Genomic DNA, 10952 nt, shown 5'->3' on the forward strand with positions numbered 1-10952 from the left:
TACCCTCACAAACCTGTCTTTCCAACCAGACCTTACCCACCATGGTCGACTGCTCCTATTACCGTCCCTGGCCAAACAAGGCCCCTCGGAGTGGGGGGTTCCATCACCTGTACCGATTCACCGGCCGGCTCACCAGCTGCTTCTCCATTAAAATCTACCTGGCCCCTCTCAGCCCCATCACCTCCATGCCCTGCAACTATTAAACTAACACTTGGAGCTCCACCACCACCGCCCACCCAGTCGTCCCCAGTTAAATCAGTCAGTGACATAGCGTCCTCATCTCCCATCAGGTCATACAGGACTATGCCGTCTCCCATTAAAACTGTTGTCCAGCATGGTCAGTACCCTGTCCAGATCTCTGGAAGTCCAAGTAAACTTGCCACAGATCCTGCTTCTATCAAAAATCTTGCTTCAGCGTACACATCAAGGACTTCTCCACTTCACTTAGTACCCAATGGTTCTATACCAGAGAGGTCTTCAGCTCCTATTCCTCCTGCACCGTCACAGAAGACGCCATACAATATGTACACTTCTAATCTGCCTTTTAAAACTGCCCTTGGGTCCACAATCGTGACAGATGCAGGGGTACTTCCTATTTCTTCTGTTAAAAGCGCCTCTAGTCTGTCTTCTTTGAAAACGTCTGTTGATTCAACACTTTCATCACGAGGAGGGAGGACTTCCCTCTCATCTGTCTCCTCAACTGGCCAGACAACGGTTCCCTCAGAATTCTCCATGATGAATGGATCAGTCTCGCCGGTTAAATATCCATCCTCCTCCTCCACACCATCCTCCCCTTCTTCACGCCTACTCTCAGAGAGAAGTAGCAGCCTTCAGGAGAGGATTCAGGCCACCACCCAGGCAGCAACCTCTGGTGTCAGTGCAGCCATAAATGAAGCCATAGACTCATACTCTGTCTCCGGCTATGGCACTCTTAAATCACTGACCTCCTCGCGTAGAACTGTAACAACAAGCTCTGCTTACAGTTCTCTGAGATCCGTAACTGCTCCCACCAGCTCAACAGTCTCATCTAATACAATGACCGTACCTGTTTATTCATTGGTTAACGTCATCCCAGACCCCCCTGTCAAACCAGGGCCCGGGTCCCTCAAAATGGCGCTTCCCGACTCCCCCCGTGCCTCATCCTCGTCTTCTTCCTCTTTGTCTTCCTGTGTTACTGCAACAAAATTAAAGTCCCAATTGAAATCCCCTCCTTTTATCACTCCACCCATCATCCATCCAACGGCAGCTTCCAACCAGGAGATACTCAAAGATGTAGCAGACATGAAAGAAGATCTAATCAGAATGACAGCTATCTTACAAACAGACACACAGACAGCAGCTAAAACTGTACAAACATCACATACTGGCACTCCTAAAGAGGCTAAATTAGAGGATGAGGAGCCATTTACTCTTGTGGAGAAAGTGAAAGAAGATTTAGTCAAAGTCAGTGAGATATTACAGAAAGATGTCATAAATGAAGGTAAGACCATTGCAGGTAAAGAGAAAGCCTCCGAGGATGAATGGGAGGAATTTTCCAAAGATGAAATTGAGGAGGCACAAAGAAGTGCCCTCTTAGATTGTTATCCACCTTTTGATGAAAACACCCTCCTGCTAAAGCACCCGTCCATGTCAGGCAAAGACTTAGAGTTGGCAAAAGTTGTAGATTATTTAACAAATGACATTGGTGCCAACTCCCTTTCAAAAATGGCAGAGCTGAAATGTAGGTATGAGGAGGAGGCAAAAAGGGAAGGAGAAGAGAAACAGAAACGTGTTCTCAAACCAGAGCACAAACTAAAAATGCCTCCACCAGTCTCAGGCATGCTTAGGTCTCCCTCAGAGAAGGACTTAAGCAAACTTGCAGAGTCGTATCAGGGGTCGGACACTATATTAGAATCACCCGAGGACCTTTCTCATGAGCAGGATAAGAGTCCGCTGTCAGACAGCGGGTTTGAGACCAGGAGTGAAAAGACTCCCTCTGCTCCTCAAAGTGCAGAAAGCACAGGACCTAAGCCTTTGTTCACAGATTCACCTATCCCTCCCTGTGTAACTGAGACCAGGACTGAAGTGGTCCACATTAGAAGCTTTGAACAGCCCGATGATCCTTGTGAGCCTGGACTCATGGAGGAGGCTGCATCTGCTCCACCAGCTATGGAGCCAGAAATAGCTTCAGCAAGTTCTAGCAAAGCCATGCAGATGAAAATGCCAGAAGATGACTCAATGATGAACAAAAGCATGTGTCTTAAAGAGGAAACTCATATTACTACCACTACACGTATGGTCTATCACAAGCCCCAACTCACTGATGGTGCAGAAATGATAGAGGAGGGCATGTCAGTTAGAGATATAATGAAAGCTTTCCAGTCAGGCAGGGACCCATCTAAGGAACTGGCAGGCCTTTTTGAGCACAAGGCTAGCCAGGATTCTGTCAAAGGTGATGAACTAACACCTAGATTTCTTGATAGAGACATTAAATCGAAACCCAAAGTCGAAAGGATAATTGAAGTTCATATTGAAAAGGGCCACAGCTCTGCAGAGCCGACTGAGTTCATCATCAGGGAAACCAAGAAACATCCTGAGCTTTATGTCTACAAAGGGGACCGTGGAATAAAGGAACTTACTGATTATGATGAAGCCCAACAAGAAGAAGAGGAGCTTACTGCAGAAGAATCGCTGCCCTCCTTCCTGGAAACTTCCCGCGTTAATACCCCTGTGTCACAGGAGGAGGACAGTCGACCTAGTTCTGCCCAGCTGATAGCAGATGATTCATATAAAGCTCTGAAACTATTGAGCCAACACTCAATAGAATACTGTGACGATGAGCTATCTGAGATTCGAGGCGAGTCATATAGGTTTGCTGAGAAAATGCTTCTCTCAGAGAAACTTGACGTGTCATCACTGCCACAGTCTGACGCAGAGGATTCAACAATGGTGGCTGACAAAAGTCGGCACACAGTTTCTGAGGAAAGCGGTAGCCGTAGTACTGAGAGTATGAGTCAGCAACATGGAAGCCCCAAAAGAGAGTTTGTTTCTAAGTCATCAAAAGATGGTTCCCCAAAATCTGGTAAATTCTTGCACAGGGATGATCCATCTCAGTTTGATAAAGTGACAGTGCTCCATTACTCCACAGAACAGGGCAGCCCCAAACATGCAGTCTGGATGCGATTCACAGAGGATAAACATGACAGAAACAGGGAAAAGCTACTTTATGAGGATAGGGTGGACCAAACTGTAAAGGAAGCTGAAGAAAAGCTCAGTGAGGTATCACAGTTCTTCCGTGACAAAACAGAGAAGCTCAATGATGAGCTGCAGTCCCCTGAGAAAAAGCCTGTTAGACGAGAGCCAAAGGAACCAAGGTCCTGGCCTAGCTCAGCGTGCAGCAGCCCCGAGAAAACACAGCAAACAGCTAAGGCAGGAGAAGAGGGTTTCAGCAAAAGCAAACTCAGGGAGCCGTCAGTTGGTAAAATGTTTGGCAGCACCACAACTGCTGAAAAGAAAAGCTCCAGCTTACCAAGCAGTCCCCAGAAAAGTGTTCTATCTCATACCAGTGAGGATAAAATTAGACAAACTAAGACTAGCGAGTCTGAACCTTCTTCCCCTGCTCATGTAAAATCAACATCTAAAGTAAGTGCCGTGAGAATGAAGTTTGAATCTGAGGCTCAGAAAGTTATTCAAAGTCAGTCTAGTCCAACCAAAATCCCTCCTCCAGTGCAGCCAAAACCTTCAATTAAAAAATTACAGGAGAGCAAGCTTCCCATTTATCAGTTTGCAGGAGGAAAATCAGCAAAATCTGAAACAACAGAAGAAGGAAGCCCTAAAAAGGATGTTGAGAAGGACATAGGTGGCAGTAAACCTGCTTCAATGTCAACGCCTAAATTCACAAAAGTTGACAAGCTGCCCAACAAAAACATCCCAGAAGCCTTGCCACAAATTAATGAAACAAAGACTGATAAAGCAACTACTAAAGGGAAAGTTATTCATTCCAGTCTTACTCAGGAAATTAAAGAAAGCATAAATGTTCAGAAAGCTCAGATGCCCATCCTCCATGACACTGCTAAACTAGTAGAAAAGGTCAGTGATGCTAAAAAATACCAACAAATCACAAAAACTGAGTCTGCTTCCAAAGAAATTATTGCTGAGGTGCTGAAGAAAGATGCAGAGGAACCACTAAATAAAAACCTCAGAAAAAAGACAGAATCCCAAATTCCTGTAAGAACAACGCCCTCCGCTTTAGATAATGACCTCACAAAGAAACAGACACTAACTAAACCCTCACAGATACCTACTCTAGCTAAAACCAAGATACTCAGTCCTGAACCGACCCCTGCAAAAACAGATCTAACCTTTGAAATTCTCGATAATGCACCCAGAGATTCCAACTCCAATAATCTTCCTAGTCCCAGAGAAATGCTGGAGAAAGTCATAACCCCTCCTGTTGCTATAACAACCAAAGAAGATCCAAAGAACTTCAAGGGCATCAAAACATTGCCTGTTTATGTCAGTGTCCAGGTCGGCAGGCAGGCAGAGAGGGAAGCAAAGGGAGCAGTGTACACAGTCAAACAGAAATCAAATTCAGCACTTAGCCCTATAAGCCCAGAAGATGACACACTAGAACAGGTCTCTTTCATTGACAGCTCAGGAAAAAGCCCCATTACTCCAGAGACCCCCAGCTCTGAGGAGGTCAGCTATGAGCTCACATGTAAGACCCCTGATGGCTTAATGGAATTCCTGACAGGGAAACCAAGTCCCATTATGGAAGTATCTGAGGAATTAGAGGAAGATGATCAGGGCAACATTGAGACCCTACCAGAAAGTAAAACTGGTGTTCGGGTTACCCAGGCTGACCTAGCTAATGCCAACGAAGAAGAAAGAACAATTACTGATAACCAGCAGGATTTAACTAGTAATTTCAACCAGCAAGACATAACAGTCACTGGTATGCATGATGAAATAATAGGGCAAGAGAGGCAAGAAGTCTCAAAAGATAAAGGTATTGCATATATTGAGTTCCCTCCCCCTCCTCCTCTGGACTCAGTTTCAGAAAATTCTGACACAGAGAGGAAAGGTTCCTGCGCCTCTTCAGAGACTGAGACAGAAATGATGGAGGTGAACTTACAGGAAGAACATGACAAGCATCTGCTGACCGAGCCAATTATACGGATACAACCACCTTCCCCGGTGAACCTTGGGGCAGATGACAGTCAATCAAATGACGACGAGGGGGACGATGAGTCAATCTTCCAACCGATTCCTTGTAAGAAATTCTCTTTCAAAGTTCCAGAGGAGGAGGAGAAGAAGAAGGAGAAGGAAAAGACAGCTAAATCGAAAAAACATGACAAAAATGGAAATAACAAAGAACCTCATGGTGGGACCAATGGTTCCAATGGTTCCAGCAACGGATCTAAAGGTTCTAATGGCAAAGGAGATGATTATGAATATGAACAAAATGGAAATGATCAGTCAATAACTGATTGTTCAATAGCCACAACGGCTGAATTCTCTCATGACACAGATGCGACTGAAATAGACTCCCTTGATGGGTATGAACTTCAGGATGAGGACGATGGCCTGTGTGAGCAGGCAGATTTACGGTTGTTTGGTCTCCCAGACAGCCGGAGAGATGTCTGGGCGACAGACACATATAGGTCCTGTGACCGCTCTTTTACCCAGACCAAACTAGAGGTTATTGAAGAGGAGAAAACTCCAGAGGAATGTCAAAAGGACACTGTCAAAAAGGATACACCCTCAAATGGTGTTCAGTCTGATGGTGTTAGTAAAGATGGAGCTAAAAGTCAGGAACAAAAACTCTCTGATAAAGAGGGATTTTCAGACACTTACTTTAGTTATAAGTTAGAAGAGGAGTTTAACTCTCCTTTTAAGACTGTGGCCACTAAAGGGCTGGACTTTGACCCCTGGCCCAGTAAAGGTGGAGAAGAAGAAGTCGTTGACATGGGAGGGACACGGGGAAGCAATGGTGAGCCTAAGCCTTATGGATCGGCCGTCGACGACCAGTCTCAGGTCACAACACCAGATACTACCCCAGCCCGAACACCAACGGACGATAGCACGCCGACGAGCGAGCCAAACCCATTCCCCTTCCATGAAGGGAAGATGTTTGAGATGACACGCAGTGGTGCGATTGACATGAGCAAGAGGGACATGGTGGAGGAGAGGCTCCAGTTTTTTCAGATTGGTGAGCATTCCTACTCAGCGGGCAGGTACAGGGTCAGGGACTCAGAGATTGATGCCTCCTCACAACACAGGGATCAGTTTATTATGCAAGATCCTACAAATATCTTATCAGTCCCCCAAGTCTCTATCCAGACTACTACTGTTCAACTAGAAATATCAAATGCGGCTGGGAGTTACAGCATGTGCAGAGACTCCAATACGGAGCCTAAATTCTCCACTTTTAAAACAGGATTCAAGCAGTCACATGATAAAACCTCAGTTGCTTCAAATAACACTTCTACATGTAGAACTCCAAGCACCTTAAATTGTTCTAATAACATAACCTCAGGAACAACTGTAGATAGTTTGTACTCTGCAACATCAAACTATGCCGATTATTGTACTTTAATTACATCAACCATTACAGAGAACAGTTTGAATAATAAACCATCTTGCATCACAGAAGATCATTCAAATAACAGAATTCCTTCAGGTACATTCCAACAGAGCACAGATTATTCTTCTGGCCATTCACAAAAGGTTAGGAATTCCCAAACAAGTAGCAGCAATGCCAGTAGCAACATCCCTGATACCCATTTTGTCTGTTCAGGTGTCTTTCAGCCTGGCAGTATTGCGTTCAACTTGTTGTCCTCTTCGGCACCCACTCTGCAGGAGGTCAGCAGGATTGAAACATCCTTCAGCCAGTTAGAGGCAAACAACAGGGAAAGCAGGACTTTTCCATGTGTAGCAATAACAAACACGGAAGCCAAAGAGAGCAAAGGCCAGATATTCAAATCCAGGTTACCACTGAGGGCGCCCAGCCGAAAACTATGCAATCAGAGTCGACCAATTGTGAAACACAAGGCACAAGAAAACAAATTCCTAATCAGGAAACACACTATGCATAAAGTCAGGGAAAGATTGGACCCTTTTCAGGGTTTATTTCCAAAGTCTAGGATCCCAGTGATGGAAGCCATTAAATACCCGTCTTGTTCTCAGGAGCGGAAGCAGGTTACAACCAAATCTGCAATAAGTGATAGGAGTATTAAAACAGCCAAGGGTGATAAGCAGCAAACAAAAAGCAGATTCAGCACTGAACACAGATACAGTTTAACAAAGCCCCCCAGTAGAGGTACCGCAAAAGAGACAGGAAGAAAAAACAGTGCAGTACTCTCAAAAAACACAAAAACGAGTTCCGTCAGAGGTTATGTTGCCCCCCCTTTGGAAAAACTGATCCCCCAGGAGGCTAAAGCAAAGTTAGAGGGAAAATCACTGCCCACTGAGGACGAGGACAGCTGCAGCCTCAGCACTACCAGGAACACTTCCCTGTCAGAACCATCTAGAACCTCTAGAAGTTCCTGCACTTCACGCACCTCTACCTCCACGTCCACCTGCACCACCACATCAACACCATCTGCTAGAGATGTGAGAGCTGAGGTTGAGCAGGCCAGCAGTGAGAGGAGGAGGAGGAGGATGAGCAGCAGGAAGAGTAGGCGGACACTTGGAGGGAAGGAGCAAGAGCAGAAGGAGGAAGGGAGTCAGGTTGATCCACCAATCACGGCTCCTGTCACGGAGAACGAGACTAGTTTGTAAACTCTTTCTTGAACGCTTACGTTACTCTATGGGATGCATGTAGCTGTTGTGGGTGCTTTGTGACGTGACGTAACTGTAGCTGTCATTTCTTCTTCCTGTCATTCTTGTTATCTGTGTCCTGTGCTGTCTGATAGACATAGATTTTAAAGTCTTGACTGTGGACTCCCTGGATCAAGCCAGAGGTTTTATTTCATATTTCAAAATCTGTGAGGAAACAGGATGTCAGTTAATTACCTCATCAAAATAATGTCCTGCTAGTGGCAGCTTTACGACAAACTAAATTAGGTCTTTTAGAAAGAAAAGGGTCGTAGCCTATGAACTAGAACTTCATTATCAGAGAACAACTTTTAGTTTGGTTTTAAGAGTTGGGAGTGAGTATGCTTTTCCACTAGTGGGTCCACCTTGCACATCCCCCAGTTTCCTTTCACACTAAAGATGAAGTTAGGTTTGCACCTCACCACACGACATAACACACCACACCGATCACCTCCACTCTGGACATGTCCGAGACCCGGTTGTCAGTGACTGCTTGGGGAAATATGACCTTGTGTTTGTTTTTGGTCCGCTTGCCTGGTTTGTAGATATCACGTGGTGGTGCGGTGAAAACAATTCATAAGCTGAACTTGACAGTCAAGAGTGTGTCGGTGTAGTAAGTCGTCCAGAAGTGGTTGGGAAAGCTGGATGACTTTTGATTTCAAGTCGAAGCGATGAATTGTTTTTATCAGTGAGAGGGAATGTTGCCTGGTGGTAGATTGTGTGTTTTTAGTGACGTGATACAAAACTCTCTAAACTTTTTTTACTAATTCTAATACTACTTAACGTCAAACATTTCAGTGTGAATATATGGTTTCAGTTTTTCTTTTCTGGCCTTTCAGATCCTTGATACTATTATCAGTCCCTTCATAGTTCTAGTAGCCGCAACATTAAAGCTAGTCCAGTTAACATTGTATAGAAATCCCTACGTAGGTTCAATGAATGGAGAAAAAATAAATCAAATACACTCATTTTAATAGTTATAGAATGGTAATTTGAGGGATGAAGGTTAGTTTGGCTCCTGGACAAGAAATCATCCAACATCACATCTCACATTTTGGTTTCTATTCAGAGCCAATACATTAGCTTTAATTCGTGAGCGTAGAGGTGGTGGTAGTAACAGTATCCAGTTTTAGTTTCATATCTATTTAATGAACAGATTATGATAGAGGCATCTTCTAGTCCAACCTTTTGCCAGAAGGTTTTCCGAAATGTCCAACAGCTAAACTGAAATGTTGAAGGAGAGTCTGGCCAGAAAAGCGTTTTGTTTTTTTTTTGTTTTTTTCCGGAAGTGAGGCCTGGGACGGTGAGCTAAAGTTGGTCTTAATGTTTGTTCCAACACCAACACAACAGGGTTTAATATGAACTTCACATCAGTGGAAGGGAAAAAAAGTCTAATTTAACTAAGTAGGTAGTCACTTCACTAGTTATTTAGTAGGTCTTAGTATCAATAGTCCCAAACAGACAAACTTTCAGTTCACAATCCCAATTCAATTCTCTCATTAAATGTCACTGATTCCTTCTGGGAGCTATTTTTGTGAGTCTCCTATTGAGAAGCACACTCTTTGATTCCTGTCATAATCTCACACTAACTGTTTGTATCCTGCCCTTCCTTGCTACCTCTCACAGGCCCTCAGAGTCCCTGTGAGAGAACAGACATTCGCATGGCAATAGTAGCTGACCACCTGGGACTCAGCTGGACTGGTGAGTCGAAACGCACCTCACATTTTCACTCTAAAAACCAGCACCGGAACACTAATGTGTGCTAATCAGCGCAAGAGAAAATCATTTCCATCTCAATCAGTTCAGCTCTCGTGCTCGTGTGATTGCACTCAGTTTTTCCATTGGACTTGATGGCCATCATGCAGCATGAGAGGATTCATTAGGTGCATTTTAAAGAGCACTGAGAGAGGATTAGTTTTACAGTGTTTGTTGCCATCTGGTGGACGAATATTATGACAATATCCTGGACTGAGCAGTACCGCAGTGGCATTTATACTCGCATACACATCATCTGGGATATTAGAAAACTCAGATAATATTCTAACCTTCGGATTGTTTTGAAAAGTTAAACATTTTCAACTCACTGTGAGAAATAAAAGGATTTGGGAAGTGAAAAATATGTGCAGCAGTACATGTTTTGCTAATTATAATGAACAAATTGTGTTACATGCATTTGTGTGTTTAAATGTATTGGAGAGAAACATTAAGAGGATTTATGTGTATACTGCATGTGAGCAACGATAAAGGCGTGGCCTCTGCAGTTTGCTCCAAGCCTGACCACCTGCACTGCAGCACTAGCCTGCATGTGAGCGGCTGGGTGTGGATGCCCTGTAATCGTGTGTGTGTATGTGTGTGCACGCATTCGGAGGCATCCTCTAAAGTGTGAATAGTTGTCGCCGCGCGCCGCGCCTGTCTGTCCTGTGCCGGGACTGACTGAGTGAGCGAGCGAGCGAGCCAAGGAAAGGAATCTAATCCATATTTAATGTGTGTTCCTGTTGCAAAGCCGCAGTGAACGAGTCGATCTGCTGAACATCATGTTCCCATGTTTTTAGATTTATCGCCGTACTCTTGTCTGGACAGGAAGCATTTTGGCAGTTAGAGCGGATGTTTTATGCCCGTCGCCTCTTGTTTCAGGAAGCAATCAAATGCAGCTTGTAACTGTGAAATAATCTGCAACGCTTAGGTATCTTTTCTAACTCATTATTATTGCAGTTTTTTTGTATGTCAACTAATTTTAGAGCCAAACCAACCTGTGCATTAGCAGCTCCTCTTCATAAAGTACTCTCACATCCTTATTGATGTTCTATGATGCTGTGAGCCACCACCTAACTTGTATGTGAATTTTGGTCCTTTTCGGTGGTACTTTCTACAGAAAAATAAAAAATTTTTTGCTGCTGTTACAGAGCTGGCCAGGGAGCTGGAGTTCTCTGTGGAAGAGATCAACTTCATCAGAGTGGAGAACCCCAATTCCCTGACAGCACAGAGCTTCATGCTCCTAAAGAAATGGGTGCACAGGGACGGTAAAAATGCCACAAGTAAGCAAAGCTCATGTATATAAGATATTAGGCTGAATAGCTGCTAGAGTATGTGAAACAATAATCTATATAAATAATATGAATGTTTTGTGGCGCTACAACCTGACTCCCTCTCTCTCC

General features: G+C 44.3%; 1 protein-coding gene across 2 annotated transcripts in view; it reads left to right on the top strand.

Annotated features, from left to right (window-relative positions):
• LOC311503952 (ankyrin-1-like) overlaps nucleotides 1-10952 on the top strand; it is a 76834-nt gene that overhangs the window by 55193 nt on the left and 10689 nt on the right. For both annotated transcript variants that reach the window (XM_084566878.1, XM_084566877.1), the window contains 2 exons: nucleotides 9424-9498; nucleotides 10701-10832. In XM_084566878.1, coding sequence (XP_084423004.1) covers nucleotides 9424-9498; nucleotides 10701-10832 — 207 coding nt within the window. The remainder of the gene's footprint in view (nucleotides 1-9423; nucleotides 9499-10700; nucleotides 10833-10952) is intronic.

The sequence above is a fragment of the Chelon labrosus genome (genome assembly GCF_963514085.1).
Source record: "Chelon labrosus genome assembly, chromosome: 19".
NCBI lineage: Eukaryota > Metazoa > Chordata > Actinopteri > Mugiliformes > Mugilidae > Chelon > Chelon labrosus.